General features: G+C 41.9%; 1 protein-coding gene across 1 annotated transcript; it reads right to left on the reverse strand.

The window, feature by feature from the left end:
* Positions 1–1,309: 1,309 nt before the first annotated feature.
* On the reverse strand, positions 1,310–13,742 carry IYD (iodotyrosine deiodinase). Its single transcript, XM_058802505.1, has 5 exons — positions 13,525–13,742; positions 7,177–7,371; positions 4,951–5,110; positions 3,557–3,713; positions 1,310–1,862 (listed from the first exon to the last, which is right to left on the reverse strand). Exons 1-5 carry the CDS (start codon positions 13,703–13,705, stop codon positions 1,680–1,682), a joined length of 876 nt encoding a protein of 291 aa, XP_058658488.1. The 5' UTR covers positions 13,706–13,742; the 3' UTR covers positions 1,310–1,679.
* Between the last annotated feature and the right edge of the window lie 9,809 nt (positions 13,743–23,551).

Genomic DNA, 23,551 nt, shown 5'->3' on the forward strand with positions numbered 1-23,551 from the left:
GTGATGGTAAATGGGATTTGACTTGTAGAATCATAGAATGGTTTGAATTGGAAAAAACCTTAAGGATCCTGTACTTTCAGTCCCCCTGCTAAGCCTTCCACTAGACCAGGTTAGACTTCAGATAAGGAGTGATTTAGCTCAGAACAGAATATCCTGAGTTAGAAGGGACCCCCAAGCATCACCGACTCCAGCTTCTGGCCCTGCACAGCACCACCCCCAAGAGACACACTGAGTGTCCAAGAGCAGTGTCCAAATGCTTCTTGAGCTCTGGCAGGCTTGGTGCTGTGACCGCTGCCCTGGGCAGCCTGTTCCAGTGCCCAACCACCCTCTGGGTGAAGAACCTTTTTCTAATACCAACCTAAACCTTTGTGACACAACTTCAGGCCATTCCCTCAGGTCCTTCTTCACCATCTTCGTTGCTCCTCCTTTGGACGCTCTCTAAAAACTTTATGTCCTGTACTGTGGCACCCAAAACTGTCCCCAGCACTCGAGGTGATGCCCCAGGTCAGAGCAGAGCAGGACAATCCCTCCCTTGCCTGGCTGGCCATGCTGTGCCTGATGCCCCCCGGGACAGGGTTGCTCTCCTGGCTGCCAGGGCACTGCTGGCTCCTGTTCAACTTGCCATCAACCAGGACCTCCATGTCCCTTTCTGTGGCTCTGCTCTCCAGCCTCTCATCCCTCAAGGACGGCTGAAACCAATTTGGCTGAACGTGCCTGGCGCTGGATGCAGCAGAGACGAGGGTGGGGAGGTGTTTCCCAGGACGGGGAGCCCTGCAGGAAGGACGCGTCTCTTCCAGCCTTTCCCTCTCGCTGCTGGCGGAGCCGCGGCCCCACGAGGGGGCTCTGCCCGCCCGGGCACGGGCAGCGCCAGCCCTTCCAGCGAGCAGCTCCCAAATCCCGGGCTGGGCCTGCCGTGCCAGCACCTCCCACGTGCCAGGGTGTCCAAAGCAGTCTCGGTTTCAGGGTGTTAAACTGGTATAGTTGTAGGAATGAACAGGATAACCAGATTAGGAGCTCCCTCCAGGGGCACGACTGATAGCTACCACATGATCTAACTGTGCGTGGAATACGTACAAATAAATGGTAACAAGGAAATTATTTGAATGTCTTGTTCCTACTCTATTTCCTCCAATCTGAGACACTCGTAGCTGCAATAGTTTAAGAAAGTTTTTGACATCAATCAAGTAGAAAAATCCTACCATATAGGAGAAAAATACCATCTTTCTGCACACAGTAAACACAGTAAAGGGGAAGGGGCATTTAAACAGCACACACTGGCCAAGACAGGACAGCACAGTTTGACCTCTTTGTATCTTTTAATACAACCTTCATTAAAATTCTTAAAATAACTGTGTTATGGCAATCACAAAAGTATAAAGAAAATATATATTCCAGGTCAAGAGGAGATTCGTCCCCAAAATGCATGAGAAAAATCAGGTGATGAGATCATTTAAATGCCATTGTGCATATCCCCTGCAACAACACCCTGGTCAGACAAGTAACAGCAGCTGTCCAAGGCACAGCGCTTGACTGCTCACTGCTGTTAGAGGATTATGAGCACAAAAAGAAATAAAGGTGTAAACAGCAAGAGCAACAGCAACATAGGGGGACGATGCACAGAAACAGCAGTGACAACTTCAGCTGTCAGCAGGGTTGCTCTCCTTCCCCTGGCTCTGGGCTCACATCACCACCATGATGTCTTCCAGCGGCTTCCGTGTCAGCGCAGGCACGGTGGCATCTTTCCTGGGATACCCAACGGGGAGCAGCAGCAGGAGTTTCTCGTTCGCTGGCCGCTGGAGCAGCACCCGCAGCTGGGGGCCGCAGTTCAGTGGGGTGGAGGTCACTGTGTACAGACCTGCGTTCTGCAGCAAGACACACAGCAACAGAGAGACAGAGGTCTGTGCTCTTTTTGTGGTAGTGGCTGTTCCCACCACACCTGTACACATCCTTCTGTCAGCTAGCCCAGAAATGCTGCTTTGTCAGACCTGCTGCAGCCTTTAGAACACCTGATTTACTAACAGCCTCAGGGGCACCATGAAAGATGCCTGCTGTGCTTTCAGAGAAGTGGAGCATTTCTCCACCACAGCAGCAGCACAGTCTGTGTGCCATGTCTGTGTGCTGTGGAGCCAGAGCCTGCCTGCTGTGCCAGTGTGATGGGGAATCCTTGGCCACAGGGAAGCTGAGAGGCAGTAGTGGGGATACGATTGGAAAGTCATCCCATGGTGCTGGTGGTTGGACTAGATGATCTTGAAACAGCCATTCCAAACCAAACTATTCCCTGATTCTACGATCTGGCTCATACAGAGAACGATTTCGGTTCTTGCCTCCATACAGCTGGTAGGAAGCTGCCTTACAGCCTTGTGAACACACGAGCTCCTCCTCAAGAGCTGTACCTCACAGAGAGAGTGGACACAGGCTCTGCCTCAGAAGTTGTCACAGGAGTCTGTTGGCGTCTCTCACACTGGCCATTGTTATGGATTACATCAGAATCCCAAAATAAGTCTATGTATCACTCTTCCTCTCATTCAAAACATCACAAAAACCCTAAAAAATCTGGGCAAACAATAAAGAGCTGACATCATCCCAGGTGTGATCACACAGCTGAGTCACTTCCTGAGAGCTGCACTTGTGGATTTCAGTCTCTCTGTGTACCCAGTGCAAGCATTTTGGGAGGCTTTGAGACACAAGTCAGCCAGGGAGAGGTGCCCAGGAAATGCACCTGTCATGTTTAGTAATCTCTATGATCTTCTCAAGAGGAGAAGAGCTAACAGTGATGGTGCTGAGTGGTGCCTGAGGAGCAGCAATGCATGAAAGAAAGTGCCATTCAAAACAGAATGGAGGAGAAATGGCAGTGCCTGGTAGGAAGCTGGCCTAATATAAGAGGAGGCACCTTGCTGTTATCTTGCTGACAGGCCAGGTTAACTATGAGAATGGCTTCTCTATTTAACACTTGTGTGAGTACATCAGGTACAAGAAGCAGAAGTGAGCTCTGAGAAACCGCTGAGAAAATCTAACTGGCTGGCGTCAAACATGCTGAGCTTTAGAGATCAGTGCAGTTTCAGAAATGCCTCAGAAGGACTGATTGAAATAGTACAGCGTGTTCTGTTGCATATGTCCCTGATTTTTTTTCAGCATTGTATACTAAAAGTGGTTTGGTGTCAAGCTGTTTTGTAGGGATTACTGAAAAGAAGGGGCCAGTGTGGCACCACACAGTCGTGCTTGGGTAGTCTGAAGAGCCTGTCAGCCCTGTTAGCATAAGGCAGAAACCACAGGGGCTGAAGCCTGTGCCGAGAAAAGAGTGACAACTCTGGAAGCAACATTATATTTTTCTTCCAGCTAACGAGTACTGAGGATAGGAATCACCTTCTCAGATGCAGACCTGTGTAGAATAACATTAAAACTCAAAACTAGGACATATTGCCAGGAATTGGAGTAATCCAGGAGATTAAAAATGTTAAAATCTAAACTGAGTTCCACCCTCATTTGGGCAGAACAGTCTTGGTAGGTAATCCAAATTAATATATGGACTCACAGTATGTTGGTTCTGTCAACATACCTGCAGTGCAGCAAGCAGGATACCACAGGCAATGGAAACACTGATTTCATTGTAGTAGTGGGTCTTCTTTTTGCCATTTGGAAGCCGCCCATACACCTGCTTGAAAATGAGGATCAGATACGGAGCAGTGTCCAAGTACTCTTTGATCCAATTTGTTCTGCGAAAGAATGTTTAAGACATTTCTTTTGCAACCTCTACACTTTCCTGTAAGTTACATTTACTGTCTGCAAAGTGGCACTAAAGGTACATGACAATTAAAGCAGCAGGCTAAACCTTAGAACATTTACTGCAAAGGATTAAGTATTATCAGCTTAAATAGAAACATTTCAGAAAGGGAAAAAAGCTGGAAGAGAGTTCTCAGTTTTAACAGATTTGGCTGAGGAGTTGATGTGCTTGCTCACTCTGAAGAGTGGAATTGCATACAAATAAGAGATAGCTCTTGACCTCTTATCTATGAACTGGCCTCATGAGCATTTGCCTTTGTGATTATTTAATTCCTGGAATTTTGCAGATTTGCCTGTTACCAGCAGTACCAACTTTTTTGTCATTGCAGGAAAGCCTGCTGTCAGAAAAGTTCAAAACTTTTTTGTCTAAGGTCTAAACCTAAATATATTCCAATGGCAAAAATTGCTTTTCTGTTCCTGGGTATTTCATCCATGTATTTCATTCATGTATTTCATCATGATACAATTAATTTGGTTCCCAATTTCTTAAATGACAATTGTGATATAGGATTTAGACAAGAAAATAAGTGCTTTCTACTGTTGTCACTCAAAACATAAGAACCTCTGACAGTTGTTTGCATAGCACATAAATTTGCATAGCATCTAAGCACCCAAAAAATAGCAATATAATCAAACAAGCAGGGCAAGTCAATCCTACAAAGCTTTGTGCCCGTGCTCCATTTGACAAGCCAGGCTCAGTAGACATCTTCCCATTGTGTGAAGTTAAGCAAGTCAGTCAGACTTGGGAGGGCATTTGGAACAATTAAACATTGCATAATTCAGCACTTGGATAGGGACAGGCCTTGGGGCTTCCTCAGTTGGGAGCAAAGCTTCCAGTGACTTTGGGAGCTTGACTGTTTGGCAAACAACAGAAAAAAATCTGGGAGAGGAGTTTCAGCCGCAGAGGTTACATAGGAAAAAATAATGATGGAGCCAAGTGCTTGGAAAACTTTCAAAATAGAGAGCATGTAATCCCTTTTACTGGAAGCAATTTTATGAACCAGCCACCAAGGCACAGTTCTACATATATTTAGAAATTTTTGTTTCCAAACATAGATTTTAGAAAAACATTAGAAGTGAGAGGGTGGAAGAAATAGAAAATTATACAAGCCTTTCCTACATTGAAACAACAGCTATCTTCACATCCCTTAGGTAATTGACTTTTCATACCTCAATCTTTTCAGGTCATTTACCCATCTGTCTCCCATCCTTTTTTTGTAGTTGATTTCCTCTTCTTCTTCTACAATTTCACGAATCTTATGTTTTAAATACGGATCTTGCACTACCACAAAGGTCCAGGGCTCAGTGTGCGCTCCACTAGGTGAAGTACCTTCATACAAAACCAAGGAAAAGTAAAAACCCAGGAAGGAGGGTGAGCAGTGAGAGGTATCAGCTCTTTCTTGTGAGCTTTTAGGCTGACCAAGCGAGCAATAGGAAAGCAAGTGGATGAGATGGGAAGAAAAGGACTAAGTTCTGGCAGACAATCCTGTTCATTTCTTTCTCAAAGAATGTGAAATCCCATTGAAGAACAGAGGTAAATCCTTTCATACTGCCATCTTACAGGAAGCCAGTGTTAAGGATTTGTAAAAAATTCCGTTTTTGGTGGTTCTTATGATGAGGCAGTAATATGGTGCAATATATACGAATGCAGTAATGTTATTACAAAGTGCTGTACCAAAAGCAGAGCTCTGTCCAAATACACAGCCAACTCTGACACGTGGTTTTAGCTAAAGGAAGAAAACAATGGCTTTCAGGAAAACAAGGCTGAGTGATCCCCGGCAGGAACCTGTTGCTGACTGACAAAGATAAGGAGCTGTGCAGCACACACATCTGCCATAGAGCATACAGGTTTGAGTTTGTTGTCCCAAAGACAGCTGGTGTTCATAGGTGTGGATATATATATGATATATATTATATATATATATTTAATATATATTATATATATTAAATCTATACTTGTTCACCCACCAACACCACTGGAGAAATATTTTAACTGCCTAGAGGTTAAAAGCCAAAAGCTGAAGAATATATATCTGCACAGGTTCACAGATATATACATTAAGAAGACTGTTTAGATCTCTCTGATCCCTCATATACATTTAAAAACATTTGAAGAACTTGAATGCATACAATACTAAGGACTGGTTTTAGTTCAAGAAGCACTAAATAAGCAGCTTGAACTCATCTAGATATATGAAAATGTTTTTTATTGTTAACCTTGCCTCTCCTCAGATTTGCATAAAAACTGATGGCATTTATGCTTCCTTTTGTTTTCTTTTTCTCTACACAGCCCAAAGCTTTCAGGGTTACTAAGTACTTCATCTGCACGCCAGGCTTGTTTGCTTTGCTGCATTTGCCAAAACATGCTCAGTGTTTTAATGATGCCTAGTTAATTAGAGGGAGATGGAGAGTCTTTACAGTGCAGTAACAAAGCTGCTTACAGTTCTTAAAGGGAAAATAATGCACCTCAAATGTGGAGATTCTTTAGATTATTAACCCTGCTAAAGGCTACTGAACTTTTCTCTAAGGCAGCTTGGGAATATTCTCTATAGTAGCAGCAGCTGGCTCATAGAAAAAGAGAAATCATGACAATCAAAACCACTCCTGGCTGAAGTCAATGTTAGGCAGAGATGAGATTAGGCCAGGACATGACAGTAATGATTTGAAATACATAAAATCTCAACAACAACAAAGATAATCCATTTCTGATATTCAGTCAAATAACCTCTATTACGGTCCTCAGCATAATACTCCAATCGTATGCAACAGGGGTCTGGCACTAATGTTGGAAGAACTGGAAAAGGTTTTTTAGACTGAAATTCTTTCCCTTTATTAAGCACCAAACATTTTTGCCAACATATATTCAATATGTATGGAATATTTTGCATGGCTAAGACAATTTAATCTATTTGTTTGTGGAGGGACCCCAAAATGCAAAACCCACACATGATAAATATCATTTTAATGCATTAAATTTTAGAGCATGTGAAGTACATATGGCTTGACATTTTTGAGAAAACACTTCAATATTTCTATTTGAAAGATGTCTTTGTAAACCATACATAAATTTAATTTTAAATAACATCTTTTATAAGTTGAAAATTAAGTTTTTTGTTTCATGCTGTTGAAATGCCCTTCTTCCCTTATGGGTGAACTGCAACAGAGAAGCTGGGAGACTCCAAATGAGTCTCTGACATACAGTTGTTCAAGCTGAGTAATTTCCAATCAATCAATGGGTGCTAATTCATTCCAGCTACAGGTGAATCTAGGAAAACCACAAGCAAAATTCCAGTTCCCTTGGCTTTTCCACACCACCTTTTACACCACGGTTACAGAGTTGAACAGCAGTGCTGGTCCTTTATTTTTCCCCCAGCCCTTGAACCACTCAGTACCCACCTGCTGTTCTGATGACATTATCAATGACCTCCCTGGGGACCGGCTCATCACTGAGAAACCTGACAGACCGTCTCTTATTTAGAAGCTCATAGAATGTCTGTGACCTCTTGATCATTTCAGCCTCAGAGTAGCGCTCGCCAGCGAAGGGGACATGGGCAACATTTTCTTCAAATCCTTGCCACTCTTCCTCACCCTCTGCAAGAAAATACAAGTGGTTAGGGATTTTTTTTTTTTTTTTTGCTGGAGAATGCTGTTGATATTCTTGGCATTCACACTGTAAGGCACCTTGTCCTGCACTGGCATACACTGCAGTTCTACACCTCTGGTAAGGCAAAGTCTGAGGTTCCAGTTGACACAACTCATGGATCCCCAGCTCCAGCTACTGAATAAACACCTTGTTTGAATACCAAGAGGCAGGAGGGTCCTGACCTGCTGTAGCAAGCGTGATCCACAAAGAAGTCATTGCCTTCTCCGCTTCAGCCTGAAAGCCTGCCTGCAAAAACGGGTTACAAGCTGAAACAGCACTGAAAAAGTGGACAGGCTTCCAGCCCAATTTTCTCAGCAAGTAAATGTGAACATGTGTGTTCCTTCTTGAGCTGTTCAATAAGGAAAAAAAATCAATTAAATTATTGAAGTAAGGAGAAGCTTAACTACTAGTATGTGTAAAATCTCCTCTGAAGAGCTGAATGTCAACTTCTTCCATATTCATGTTTCATAGCAGAAACATGGCAAGCATTGGCTCTGCAGAAATGTGACTTTGTGGTTAAGCTCTTTGGTTTCCTAATACTTTCAGCATAAGAGGAAATGGATGTCAGGCATCTATATTTAGGATAACAACATATCAAATGTAGGATATTGTGTTTCTTGGCTTTAATTTAAAAATTCAAAATGATTCTCCATTTCAATGAAATCTGTCTGTTTATATCACAAAATGAATATTCTGTTGTCTCTGAGGCCTCTTTCTCCCCCATATTCCTAGAATCAGCATGGACAGCATTTTTTGCAGCTATGATCTGGAAGTTAAAGCTATTTAAATGCTACATTTTGACTAGTCAATAGTATTGAGCAATCTGTAACAGAGAGCTGAGTCAGGAAAAAATATTCCAGTTCTTTTTCTGCTGCTATTAGGCTATTATTCCCAAATCATAGCAATCTCAAGCACAAATTCAAACAGCAATTACTTCTGTGTTTTAGTAGTATGCAGTTGCCTTAGAGACCAGGCTGGTTTTTTTTCATTTTAAAAGCAGTGAAATATTCACGTGTGGCTCAGCCTGCGCAAAAGGGCAAAATAAATCCAGTTTCATAAATTGAATCTAAACTGAATGGTTCTGGTCCCCAAACCACCATCATTTCATTTTTTGTACAAAGAATTCACCCTGAGAATTTGTTTTGTTTAACATTTCATGCCTGTGTTAAGCGCTCTTGGCCATAGTCTGCAAGAACCTGGCTCCAGGTTAGTGGAAAGCAGTGAGCCCTGGTAAAAATTATTTCAGTGATCATCTTGTGCACGCTCAAAAAGTAAAAGGGTGCCTTTTGGTAATGTTCCCTGTGTGATTTACACTTGGTAAAATAGTGAGTGCTTGCTTGTTTAGTGCTGTGAGGGGTTTTCCTGTGTAAGTAGAAGAGAAGTGAAGCTGCTGTTTGGTCAAGAAATCTCAACTTAATAATAAGGTGAAAAAAGAAATGTACTTTAAGAGATTTTGAACATGGGACAAAGGTGACAGGGCCAATGAGAATGGAAAACCTCAATACACTCAGCATGGGAATACTGACTGAAGCAGAAAAACCTGGAAGTGCAGGAACTGACACACAAAACAAAAACTCTCCTGGCAAATTTATTTTCTTAAAATAAATTAATCTATTATATATTCTTTTCCATCATGTGTCTACCATTCTTTCCGAGCAGTTAACACGATCCATATGCTAACTTTAAATCATTATCAGCACCATCTGTTTGGTGCATGCACTCTATATCTCTAATTGCTGTGTTTAGCCACTCTCCTGTTTGTACAGTCACGTTACACAATACCACAAGTGTCTTGTTTATACCTCTTTGTATTCCACCACTTGATGGACAACAGACATCCTGCTAGCAAGGCCTTTACCTTGTTAGCCACATTCTCAAGATTGCCATCAATTCCATCAATTGCCATTTACAGTAGTCATCAAGCTTCCTGCTTTTTAAGTAAATCTGGAATGGTTTTGGCTCACACATCCCAAATGGAATCTCATTTTAAAAGTACATTTTTATCTCATTTTAAAAGTACATTTTTCTATCTCTATCAGAAATTCCTCTCTGGATACATTTTCGGATGATAACTATGTTCTTCCCAGCACTCCATATGGGAGGTTATAATCAGCCTGCAAATCAAGTAATAAATTTTACCTCAGTTTGAAGCATGAGTTCTTAATTAAAAACTCATACTGAGAACAGTAAGTTGTCATTTCACTTCTGTTGGCCACTTATTTTACCTACACTGACACTTCTCTGTGTTGCTGGCTTCCAGTTGTATGTCATTAAGACATTTCACTTTTACTCTCCTTGCTTTTATGCAAAGACCACTAGATAATATTAACAATTAATCCTGAGACTGATCCTTGAGAAACCCCAGTCAAGACTACTGCATTTGCTTTCCAAACAAATTTCTTCTCTAGTGAATTGCTTCCTGAGCATACAGTTCCTCTCTAACTCTCTTTTCCAGTGTAAAGACACGATGCATAGGAAAAAAATTCAATGTATGTAAAGAAAGTTTTCACATCTTTAGTCTTAAATGCTGGGTAACTGACCCTGTGGGTTCTTTATGTGATTTATGGCAGACTGCTGCAAAATGGGCCACTACAGGAATCCCAGTAGTGAATCCAGCCCTGAACTGAGTGTGACTAATAGGGAACTAAAAGAGATGGATTACCCTACTAGTAGGTTATAAATAGTGCTTAGCAGGCTGATCCTGGAAACCTCAAGAGTGGGTCAGGGATCTTAAGCAAAAGAAGTACCAAGTTGGAGAGGCACAGACCCTGGAAAAAATAACCCAGCATCAAAATATTGTGAAAATTACCTCAACTGGAATATAGTTGCTGAAGGTTTCTTACAATCTTAGGGTAAATAGAGTGGCTATTATGTAAAGAGAAAACCTAGTATAGAAAAGCTGAGAGGTAATCTGGTTGCAATCCATAAACCACAGGAGAGTATATGCCAGGGCTAGAAGAGAATCCTTTGAAATCAAGAGGATGGAACAGATTAAATAGATATACAGTAGTATTAAATAAGTTTGGGCAGGCAGAAAGGTCGAGGGGGGTTTTTAACCCTATCCTAAGAAATTCTGGACCAACCTTTCATCAAGGTTAAAGAGAAGGGGTGACAAAAGTCCAGTTTTCAGGTTCATTCAGCTGATGACAAAGGCTGGGTGTATTTGCAGCAACAGGAAGATACACACAGTAATGCATTGTGTCCATCCGAGTCCTGTGTTCCTAAATGATGCAAAACATGAACTGTCATTGAAAAGGAGGTTTAAATTGCTACTGCCTCATCCATGCCAGTAGTAGTATTATTAAGATATGGGAAGTTTTTGAAACTGGGGAGAGGAGAATGCTTTTAAGTACGACAGGTCTATGACAATGAGTATCACAAGCAACTAGCAGAGCATTTTCAGTAGGAATGGAACATTTGGGACTTTGTGTGTTGTTTTGTAGTCCTTAAGTAGAGTGTATCATCAGTGCCGTTGCCAATCCACAGCATAACAATCTCTCATTCTGGATCTTAATATAAATGAAGGAAAAGGTTAATAATATAAATGAAGAAAAAGGTTATGGGATAGATGGGCATGCAAAAAAATCTGAAGTAATGCCAGTTAAAGCATTAAACAAATGGCCTGAGTGCTTTGCACTTAACAAAAGAACTGGGTTTCTGGCTGCCATGAGAAACATCCATCTCCTCAGCTGTGGAAAACACAACACAGACAAGCTCAGGAGCACTTAGCCCTCACCATTGCACCCTTCACTGCCAATAAGTGACCCTACTGAGTCTGCCCAAGCAGTTCAGCTCCTTGCACCAAATGCTCTGCTGCTCAAAGGCATGTCCTTCTCATGGGAGACATCCCTGAGGGCTCCACTGCAGGCAAGGTCGTGGGGCCACAAGTGAGGGCAATGCTTTTCTGTTTTTCTGGCTGAGTGCTTCACTCTCTCAGCAAATAGACCTTGCTTTGGTCAGGAACATGAATCAAAACACTTCTTCAGCTGCACCTTCCTATTCAGGGGGCTGCTGAAAATTCAGCTTGTTCACATGGGGCAACCTTAGATTCTAGCTTTAGAACATGCCTTAAGAATGTCACCTTCATGTTACCTAACTCAAATTCTCTTCAGAGGAACTGAAGAGAATCTTTAAACACAAGTCAGCCAGAGACGCTTAAGTAGAACTGAGCTTGTCTGATAAAGTAAGACACATTAATAAAATAACAGAATTTACACAGCAGGTATTCTTTAGTATTTAAAAAAAATCTCTTTTTACATCCATGTTTCCATTTCAGCACCTAGTGCAGTCAGTGAAAATTTTAACACTGACAACAAGGTTAACATGTTTTGACCCTTAATTAAGGCTCTAGCAAAGTAGCAGATCCTTACTAACTCTTTTTCTTCTCCTTGCTACTCTTCTCATTTAGGCTGGGCTGAAGAAAAATTTACCTTTTAATATTTCTAGAGATAAAAGACACAACTATTTTACAAAGAAATTGCTTTGAATCACACACCACTAAGGGAAAGGTCATTATTTGTTACTAAAAGAGCAAGAAAATTTAATATTGGGTGACATGGTATATTGAGAAAGGTTTCATTTAAAAGTAAATAAAACTTAGTAGGTAAACAAAACTTAGCAACAGTACCAACATGTTTACCTGTCAAAAAATTTTTGCAAGCAATTTTTTCTGCAACAAAAACTAGTACAATTTTGAATTTAGAACCTGAATAACAGGGAAAACAACTAACACGTAAAAGACCAAAATTTTATATATGGAGCTACAGCAGTGAGGCTCCTTGATAAGAGCTAATAGGCTTGTTTATGCAAAGGATCTAAATTTTTTAACTGATAGAAACAACTATAGTCCAAGATGATAATTCATAGATTATCATTTTAACTACCCACAGGAATTCTAATTTGCAGCAATTTAACTGAAGTAGTAAGTCATTAATGACAAAGAGATTATGGAAAAATTTTTTACTGAATGTATTTTGCATTGAACCATCAGGTAAAGTGATTTGTAAAGAAATTTTATATATTTGGAATATAGTCAACAGGGTTTAAACCTTTCTTAGTATCAACTCTTTTCAGAAACTGATAAACAACACTAACTCAAAGTACGCTGAACACTGAGAAAAGAGCTAAATTACTCCTTAGAAATAGGTCTATATGCAGAAGGACACTGTAACTTTTAAGATTCCTAGAAGCAGACTGGGGGAAGTGCTATTATGGGGGAAAAAATAACCCAGACAGACCCCTCAACAAGTCTTTGAAACCAGCTTGAGGGACAAAAAAGAATAAAAAAAAGAGAGCTGCATTAACTACTACTTTAAAAAACTGATAGAAACAGAACTCTGTAGATTTTTATTTTACAAAGAAATAAAGTGAGTTTATGGAGGATAGTTAGGAAGTAAGAAGAAGGAAGGGTACATTTTTAGCTTAGACTTTTGTCCAAGCTGTGAATCAGAAAAAGCTAATGAAAATAAAGGACATTCTGTATGGGTTCAAATAGGCAGCTGAGTGACCAGATTATCACCACCACCACATTTTGTTCTTAAATATTTGATCAAAAAAGCTCCCAAAAAAGCTGTCATTGACATTCTCAGAAGCCACAGATGGAGGACCTTTGTAAAAACAGTGATAAACCCATTTCCAAATTTTTAGCTGTGCTGAGACCAAACATGTACCACTGAGTGATAAAGTGGGATTACTTGCAGGTAGAAACATCTGCTCAGGTCTTCCCTTTGCTCACAATAATAAGACCTGGGAAGAGTCTGTGGGGAATTCAGCAGGATCTCCTCTCTTTCCTTACACTGTCCCTAAAGTCCCTCATAGGTCTGAGATGTGCTGTACAGAGGAACACACAGGAGTCTCTGAGAATTTTTTTTTTTTTTTGCACTCTGATTTTTGGGGTCTGGAGGAAATAGAAATTTACACCAAGAGTGACATGACATGAGGTCTGCCTCCCTGGCTGGGAGCTGACAAGCTCAGGGCCCAGCAGCAGTGTTGCACTGAGCATTGCTGCCACTGTGGACAAGTCCCAAAGTCTACACCTCCTTTATTCATATCAGCAGATAAGATTCAAACAATAAAAGTGTTTGGGATAAGATTTTTCTTACCTTCTTCTTCTAAGGGATGGTCAGTGCCATCTTTTAAATCTTCATCCACCCACGGACGAGATGGATGCTTGCTTTTAGTGTCGTGTTTTTCCTTCTCTCCATTTGTCTTCTTCATTATTACCCCAATCAAAACACATATAATGGCTATAAATACTGGTGTGAGGGAAGAAAAGAGTGCCATGACTATGGAAATGTGGAGCCTTTCTTCCACGTTCAGTAGTTTCTCATGAAAAGGAGAGGCTGAAGAGGGAAGAGCAGCAAAACAGTAAGCAAAAAGGGGTGGACTCAAGGTTCAGTCCTCTACCCTATCTTGCTTCTACTTTTCAGACACCGCCCCCACAATCTCATCTGTGATGGGCTCCTGCTGTTAATGAATAGCTGCTGTTAATGAATAGCAGTTAAAAAAACCTCCAGACCCAGGTTTATATATTTTCTGAGAGGAAACATCTTACAAACAGCAAACAGAGTCATTGACCATACATATAAGTGCTGTCCAGCAAAATAAATTTAAAAACCCCAAGATCTTTTCAAACTCCAGACTAAGGCAAAAGACTTCTCCCTTCTTATTTTTTATTGTCATGGTCATCCCAGTAATCATCCTTGTAACAGTGATTATGAGAAGAGCCAAGTGGGAATATGACTTTTAAAAACTAATGATCCCTCTTCAATGTTTAACTCATAAAATTAACATTTTACATGTGTCCTAGGAATCCAGAATATCACCAATCACAAATCAGTTTGCAGCACCACCCTCAGTTATGTCAATGGGTCAATAAAACAGATAAGTAAAGGGGCAGCATTGCCTCTCTATAAAGTGAGTGAGACAATTCACAGAGCCCTGTATTCATCCTGGCTGTTCTGGGAAGAATTCAAGGAATCAAAGTGAAAAACATGTGAGGGCTACAGTGAATTTAAAAGGCATGTTTCAGCATCTTATCAAGGATTAAAAACCGATAGGATCCTTGTATAATCCAATAATGGTCAATGTCTAAATGCTTAACCCATTTTTACCTCAGCCAGCTGCTTGGGAACTGAACCAACACAGCAACACTGATTTGCTGTCTTTGTCTGGGGCTGTTGGGACATACTGGATAATGAAATGTCAGATGTCAGCAGGTGCTGAAGGCTGTGCTGGAGAGCAGGGTGCAGGAGTGCTCTCTGCATGCAGTCACCAGTGTCCATCAGCTCTCCTTAGAACCTGCCAAGCACCATCCTTGCCAGTCCTTATCCCATGGCATACAGGGCCATTCTGATGTCCCAGCATCCATGGCAAGATAATTCACATTTTGATTAAGCCCTCCCAAGACAAGTGGGAGCAGTTGTGAGTGTAGCCATACCAGGAGATGGTGAGTCCCAGCTGGCACCTGCAGGGGGTCACTGCATCTCCCTTTCCTCAACATGGAAACCAGGACGCAAAGGGGAGAGAGAATTTGGGGCATGCACCGGTTCCCTCCTGACAGGTTCTCAGTCCATGCCCTACCACTCACACCTCTCATGCCGCCAGTTCTGCAGCACTGGGCACACCCTCACTGCTCCCATTTGGCACCGTCACTCCAAGGGCTCCCTACCTTCCAGTGCCCCAGCAGATACTGCCAGCTGCCTTGTGGACTGGTCTGTGTGTTGGGAAGCACAGATTAGTGGCCAGGTTGCTGCACAAGAAGAGGAATGTGTGACCACACTGGCTGGCCACACACAATGATAGTCTGGCTGACAGTGCAGACCTGTATCCTCTGTTAACACATGATCCTTGTGTTAAAAGGGCAAGGCCAAGTGAATTGCACAGCTGTGCACATATTGTCCAGACATGCTGAAAGGCAACATGAAACTGCCTCAAGGCTTGTACCCAGGCTGGGCTTTCTCAGCTGCCCAGCTCAGATATAGAATAAATACTTTACTGCAGTTCCACTGCGTCCTACTCCAACACACAAGCCCCCAGTTCCTGTACATACCAGTCCTTATGGGCAGTATTTGGGATCTATGTAAGAAGGGGGGCCCCAGTACCAGCCAAGGGATTGCACAAATCCATCAGAGATGTAATAAAGAGGACATGAGAAAGTTGTGGTTTGTTTCCTAATTTAATCTAATACAGTAAAGTTGGCAATAAACCTCCATTTACCTCTGCTAAGAGGACAATTTTCTTGAAAATTCAAGCCATGAATTTTGTCTTTCCTACTCTCCATTCAATTTGTGACCTGGGACACGTGCTTGGGTCACTGATTTGGGCTGCATGTATAAAAAGTCCCCAAATCAGTACACTTTATAGGAATAGAAACAATTATCATGTGGGGAAAAAAGAAAATATGTACATTTATCCTCTCTCTCCATGACTGAGAGTAGATATTTAAACTCATTTGTCCCACCTGCCGGCTGTCCAGTCATGGGGAGAGGTACTTTACCTAATCCCAATTAGAAACATTAAATTAATTCATGAGAATAGGGAAGGAACCTGCAATTTCGTCGGACACATTTTCAACAGCCTACTCTGTGGCAAGGGAGGAAAACAGAATGTGGTCTGAATGGCACTGACAGTTTCTCCCACAGGGAATGTATTAACCTTGATTATTCACATACACGTAAATTAGGATCTGGATGCTCTGCAGCTGAGAATTCATCCTATGAAGAGACAGGTCTGTGCTGAAAGAGAGAGGAGCAATACAGAAGGGTGAATTATGTTGTTTAAAATAACTACCTCTATTTGCAATGCTGGAAACTTTGTAATGGCTCACTGCTCCAGAATAACTTTGACTTCCTTTCAGGTGATATTAATTTTTCTTCTGTAGAACAGAGAAAGAAAGAAAGTTAAATAAAAGTCACTTTGGTATTAACTTAAGCAAAATCTATGTGGTGTTACATATTGAGAATTGTTGGGTTGCATTTCAATGCCACAGAAACCCCAGCCTACCTTGTTTAATTAAAATCTGAATTAATTTAAATAACTTTATATTGTAAGCAGTTAAAACAGAAACATGGTGGTGTCTTGAGGAACTGGGGGAAGGGGTGGGTGGAAGCAGTTAATTTTGTACAGTAGCTTTCAATCAGTTTTTCTGTTAATTTTTTTTCAATCCAAGCTTTATAGAAATGTGATTAATGTTATGGCAAATTCAAGAAAATTTATTACAATCATTTCTTCTGCTCTACAGTAAACCCTTAAAACTAGCAGCTGCATTTTTGGGGTTTTTTTGAGTCTCAAAAAAGTTAGGAGAAATGTTACAAATAATCCTACTCTTAGAAATTAATGGAGTTTTTCTGACAAACATGGAAAGACGTTAGAAAATGTTGATAGAAATACAACAATTGCAAACAGCAAAATACTCCACTATTACTGCATGAAAAACATGTAAGCACTCCTAAAAGGTACAGACCATCATACTAAAAGCTTCTAGTCCCAAAATACTTTAATATTTCCCATTAAATTCTGTGGATAGCTGTTGTTCTGAAGGAAAAAGAAAAAAAGTACTCTAGTGTCAAATACAGCCCTTTATTTTTTTTCCTCAAAGAAAAAAATTGTGATGAGCAAATGCCAGTATGGATGGACCCATGGTGGGACAGTCACACAAGGATCACCCATGGGCATGAGACTGTCACATGGTGGGCATGGGCACCATTGTAGGCTGCAAGGACACCTGAAGCCAACAAATGGCACCTGCCCATCACACATTTTTACTTTGAGAAGTCTCTTTACTGGAGCACTCTTAGGGCTCCTTATTCGGTGCTACAGAAAATTAGTGAGATCCAGACATTCAAAAAGGGATCCAACACGTCTATTCAGAATTGTTTAACTGTCAAAGGCAAAGTATGGTAGTTAAAACACCTAATTTAGGAAGTCTCTGAGGCTTGGGAAGGAATATGCAAGGAGGGACCATTTCATGCAGTCCTTAGCCTTCTCGTTTTTCCTAATCTTCTACCTTTGGCAATATACACACAGGCTATGGTGCGTGATATCCTCACATGGCTAAGATTTGGTATGAGTTGTGGTGTAGGAATGGAATTACATAATTTAGTGCTCCCACTAAAATGAAAGCCATGACCAACTCCCCTCCTAGTCCTGCCTCCAGTGAGACAGACAAGGACAGGTATCCTTAGTTGAGATATGAAAAATTTACTGGAAACAGCAATGAGATAGAAAACCATGTTTCCTCCTTGCCTGCTGGTAGGAACACAGCTGGTATTTTGCTGGGTTTTGACCATGTCTATGAGAATGTGACAACATTCATTTTGCATTCATCATTTTACTCTGAAAACCTGAATTTCCTGAGCAGGTCCTTTAACCTTACTTAGTTTTACGGCAGAACTGGCCTTCAGGAGGATCAGAGTTACCTTGTCCCCTTTCTCAAAAACTTCCTCTGCCATGTTGCTCCATACAATGATGTCATCAAAGAACTGCAGGTGTTCTGGACCCTCACAGATTTCCATTGCAGTCTGGATCAGTCCATGAGAGTCAATTCCAGGTGTACTGCACGCCCCTCCAGGTCAAAGCAAACTGCAGCCTGCATTCTGCTGCCAGAGGAGTGGAGAAAAACACATTGGCAGCGTCAACAAGCCACATCATCCTCCTTGGAAGTGAGAATCCCTTATTTCTGCCTCCCCCTGATGAAGTGCACGGTACAGAGTAACAACCTGGGCACACCCACACAGCTCCAGGCTCTGCCACCTCGTGGCTGCAGCTAAAAATCAGCCTTTGGCTGAAACTAGGACAGAATCATACTGTAGCATAAAGCAGATATGTGTTAATGAGAACAAACACTAGTGGAAATAGAAGAATGCTCACAGTGAACATACAGAAGTGCAGAGTAAGATGAAGGAGGGACTTGCAATAAATACAGCATGAGTCTGTGAGAGAAAACATGGCTTTGGGTGCTGGCTGTAATTCCCATTGCATGTGTCCTCAGCTGAACATCATCAGTTATATACTTGCAAAGAACACAAAGTCCCTGCTTGGACCCTCAAGTAATATACCAGTAGGTGGTGATGAAGGGGTCCACAAAAGAATCTGTGTTTATAGCTAGAAGCAAGAAAAATTCACCACTGGGTATTGTCTAGAGATGCAATAAAATACTGCATTTGCTTCAAAAGTGAGTTTCACACTGAAGCTTGTGTTTTCCAAAAAACAAATTCCAAAGGCTATTTCAATCCTTGGTCAGCTCCCAAGTCAGTATATGCCTGCTGTGAGCAAGGCAGAGCCATGCATGAGCTACTTAATCCAATTTCCCAATCAACACATTGAGACAAATGTCTGGGATCAGCTGAAACTTATCTATTATGTATTGGCATTACTAAAAATATCATTAGCTTAATAAGCATCTCCATTTCTGAGACATATCTAGCAATCCCCTCCTGCCTCTGCCAGTGACCAGCACACAGTACTTCTGGGCAAGGGGGCCCTCACTTTTCTGCTGCCTCCTGCCTCTTCTTGCACTCACACATACAACTGCCCCTTGCCCCGAGACAGCTGTATGATCTCTTTATGACCCCTGGAGATATCACATATCTTGCCCTGGAGCATTAGATTTGATTATCTTTTTCATTAACTTAGCTCAGATTGCCACAAATGTTATTAGTGCTTATGAACTACCCTTTTGAAATCTAGCAGTACAGTGGGTAATAGAATTACATCCCATAGCAACAAAAGCACAAGACAACAGAGCACCATGCAACAGAGCAATTCTTTCCATTTGTCCTCAGTATAGCGCCCTTCACTTGCAAACTCCCTGTGTTTATGTACCACAGGCAGAAGAAATAACCTAACTATAGACATGATTCACTAGGACCTTTCTAAATAGAATAATCCATTTATTGGGATCTGTCTTATCAGACACACCATTAGTTGTTCTCAACAAACAAGTTGAGAAGGACAAACAAGTGTTCCTAAAAATATTTCTGATTTCAGAAAGTAAATCTAACCCAGAGAATAATTTGCCCCCAGATTCATAGCAGAACAAGAAATTTGCTGTTGCTGTACCAATGTTACCACCATAAAGCTGAAGGAATGAGTTTCCACATGGTAGGAATCTGGTGGACATTAGTAGTGCTACTCACTGAAGTAAAGCTGCATGGCTGAGTTTTCAGAAACTCACTAAAACTCTAAACAATAATCCCAATAACATCACTGAACTTATATGGAAACCACCAAGGGTCTGCAGATAACTCAGACCTCGGAAGATATATGCCCCAAATTGGGGGCAAAATAAAGACAAAATATTGTTTTTCGACAATCACTTTAAGGCACAGACTCATAACAGGCTGTGTTCAAATCTGCTTTATTCTGTGAGTTACCTTTGATACCAGCTGATGGGGGAAAGTAAAGTCAATTTCTGAGTAGCCCTGTGTGAGCACAAAGCCTAACAGAGGCTGTTAAAACCTCTTCAGAATAGGGGGTTTTAGGGAACAGGAAGGAGGGGTAGCAGTGGTCTCCTCCCAATGGCCAGCAGGCTGAGAATAGCCTCCTTCAGATCAAATATCACAGCAAACATTGGATCAAATATCACAGGAAACATTCTCTGCATATTGGGCCAAAGAGGGGAAGGCAGGGGCAGAATGCAGAGACAGAAATCCAAAAGGCAGATTGTGTTTGACCACACTGCCCAGGGTGTGGGGCTGAAGCACATGTATAGGTAGACCAAAACCAGCTCCATCATCAGAGCCAACACAGTTGCCACCATGCCAAAGGCTCACCCAACACCTGGGCAAAGACTCTGACAGCTCCTCGTGCTGGCACCCTGCAGCTCCCCAGCCTTCATCCCCAGGGTCACAGAGCCCATTCCTGCCCTGCCTGGGCTTCTGGCTGCAGCACAGGCATCATGCCAGATCTCTCTTCCTTGTCAGGAGAATGAGTGTTTATAGCAAACTCATAGTCCTGCCCCACATGATCTGGCTTTTCAGATCATGATGTCGAGTGAGGTAACAGCAGTAGAGAAATCATAACTGGATGTCTTTTGTAAGAAACATTGCTATTGTCTTTTTGATGCTAAGAAGAAATACAGGGAGGAAAAAAATACAATAAAAATATATAGTAAAAGGTAAAAGAGGACAAAAATTCTCTCTCCTATTTTTTTAGAGCTGGATTTTTATTTCCAGTTGCTAATATATCCTTCTTTTTGTATGTTCACGGAGAGGAAAACTGTCTTTTGTTCCATACTGCTATGACAGGACAGCTGAATGGCAGCATGGAGCATTTTAAATCAGCATTTCAAAGCTTCAGCTGTTCCAGGAATAGCTATTCCTATTACTTCACTTCTTATTTGCACCAAATCAAAACACGGCTTAGCTTATTTGAAGAGTTCCTTAGCTGATTACATCTAAGCCTCTAAAACTTTATCTAGGAAAACAGTTTCTAGCTATGAACATGAAGGAAGCCTTGGATTCCTATGTAATCATAAATAGCAACGTTCAAAGGGCTCAGGTTTTTTGTGGGTTGCTTGTTTTGAATTTTTTTCTTCTTCTTTACATGCTTTGAATGAGTTTCATCTCCTAGCCCCCTGAAGAAATCTACCATGAGTCTGAAGGCCTGTCCTTACTGCCAGGGGCATCCACAGCCTCCTCTCATTGTTAAGGTGCATGTGTCCATCATTGGCTCTACCTTCTCCAGCTGCTCTCCTCCACAGGAGTCACACCTTGCTGTCTGCAGGCTTGGCTTGGATGGTGGGGCTGCCACATGGGCTCCCCACCCAGCCCAACAGAGAGCATCTCCCTAAGGGCACTTTGCAGCCCCCTGGAATTACCTCCAAGTGAAACCCTTCCTCCCTTCCCTCAGTGGAATCAGTGGCCACAGATCGGCTGGGACTCTGGTTCACCTGCAGCAAGGATGATGGTGTTCGGTATTTCCCTCTGCCTTGCTCCAGCACTTGTTGTTTATGAAGGGAAGCTGGGAAGTAAATGCCTGTGCAATGCAGAACAGAACAGCACATGCGCTGACCCAGCTCTCAGGTAAACCACAGAGACATCAGACACCATGGGAGACATTTTTAGAGAGTCTGATAATGTCAAATATTTTGGTACTCAGAGAGGGTGAGATAGCTGGGTAGTCAGGTCAGCATGTGCCACAGCAGTCTTGAGGCTGGAAAGTCAGCCAAGAAACCCAGAATTGCCAATCTTGTTATTTTCTTGAATGATCTGCTCAAAGAGAAATCCCAAGCACACAGAGAATTTAAACAATATTTCCTGACAAAAATATTTCCGCCCTTTTCCCCAAGGCCAGAAAGCAAAACATTTTTCCCACACAAATCACTGACCTAAGAGTTCAGGAGATGCAGATATCTTGCCCAACTCTACTGTTACTTTTACCCTGTTACTGTTACTTTTAACAAATATGTGCAAATATTTGTTTATTAACCTGTCACATCAGATAATCAGCAAATCACTTCTATGGGGTTGCAATCCACCACGTGACATGTTGCCAAGGGGTGATTAATATTCACCATCTTCCCTCCTATAGAAAGGAGCTGCAGCTTTCCCTGGCTGGTCCAGAAAAAAATCCAAAAAACCAAAAAAACACAGCCTTTCTCACAAGGACAGTTCAAAATCCCAGCACTGTTCAAACAATTCACTTTACTCAGCCAACACTTCTTTACAGACAATTGCTTCATGAAATTGAAACTGGATATTATTGGACTGTTTGAAAAATACAACTGTGTGGGACAATTAAACTTCTTGAAGTTTGCTATTCTACCAGCCAGTGAACTTGGCATGTGGTTCCTCCCAGGGGGGTCAGATCTGATTTATGCATACTGAGCTTGGAAATGGGCTGGTCTGAAATTTTCTTCTGTATCTTTGGGATCTAAGTTCGTTGAAAAGATCAGACTAACTACACAGGCAAAACCCACTGTGAAACTCTTCACATCACAGATGTATTATGACTGTAGTTGTTGGTATGAAGAAGAAGAAACTCAGACTCCACAGAGGTTACTTTACTTAAAAACTTATGAATGGGTATTTCTAGAAAAATACGATATGCACCATAAATGAGTGAACTCAGAGATCCAGGCATTCTGCCAGCATCCTCACCCTCACCTTGCCTTGTCACCAGTACAGTGACAGAACAGACTTCTGCCCTGCCTGATGCTCCCAGATTATCTTGCAGCAGCAGCACAGTCCCTGCTCACTGCACATGGACATCACTTGGGACAGCTCTGCATGCATGGCTGATGCTCTTTTAAAGGTTGCCAAGGTGCTGCCCCTATACCAAGGGTCTTCCCACCCTTGATCAATCATATCTTACCTTGCAATCAGTGCCCTGCAGTCCATTACAGTTAATCAATGCTGGAGCATCTTCTGTGTCCAAAGAGATAAATAAGCTCGTTTTTCAGTATTGACTGCAACTGTTTGCTTTTCAGTGTGATTTCACTCCAAAATAAAAAATAATTAGGACCTACATACTGCTTTCTCTGTGCCACAGATTTGTCCTGCCCCTGCTAACTGTGAGGTAGTCTGTCATCCTGTGCTTTGCCAGCAGGTACACACACACACCGAGGATCCTACTTTAGAGCTTTGTCAGGGGCTTTTTGCAGCATAAGAACCCAATTGCTCATTTTAGTCAGGTTTGTCTCAGTAAATGAAAAAGCAGCAAAGCTTTATCTACGAAACCAGGCGGGGCCCCTGTCCAAGCCCTGGTGTTAATTGAGGGGCCCTCTGAGAAGCCTTACCTCCCACCCAGAATCAGCTGCCTTTGAGGCTGTGCTGATAGCAAAAATAGACATGGTATGTGACCAGCACTTGGTTATTTCCCTTTCCTCAGCCAGTGCCTTATTATACAAGGCTCTGAGGGCTGTGGCTGTACAAGTGACAATCTGTGAAAGCATATTTCCCCAGCGGTTCCTTCCAAGCAGCATGAAAGTGTCAGATGAGGACAGAAGCTGGCATTATGCTACTGGCATGACTGAATCACAACAGGAGCTCTGTTGTTAACCATTTAACTGTCTAAATACATTGCACAGCACTGTCCTGTCTGGTTTCTGCCCAGCATTATTCCTATTAGAGAAGGTTCAGGGAGCTAATTGTCCAGCAAAACTGTGTGATGAGCCTCTGAACAGAC

The sequence above is a fragment of the Ammospiza caudacuta genome, chromosome 3 (genome assembly GCF_027887145.1).
Source record: "Ammospiza caudacuta isolate bAmmCau1 chromosome 3, bAmmCau1.pri, whole genome shotgun sequence".
NCBI lineage: Eukaryota > Metazoa > Chordata > Aves > Passeriformes > Passerellidae > Ammospiza > Ammospiza caudacuta.

Coding starts and splice junctions, on each gene's coding strand:
- IYD (XM_058802505.1), bottom strand. CDS start 13,705: ATGGCACTCTTTTCTTCCCTCACACCAGTATTTATAGCCATTATATGT. Junction 5,111..7,176: donor TAATGTCATCAGAACAGCAG/GTGGGTACTGAG, acceptor TTTTGTATGAAG/GTACTTCACCTAGTGGAGCG. Junction 1,863..3,556: donor TCCTGCTTGCTGCACTGCAG/GTATGTTGACAG, acceptor GTCTTGCTGCAG/AACGCAGGTCTGTACACAGT.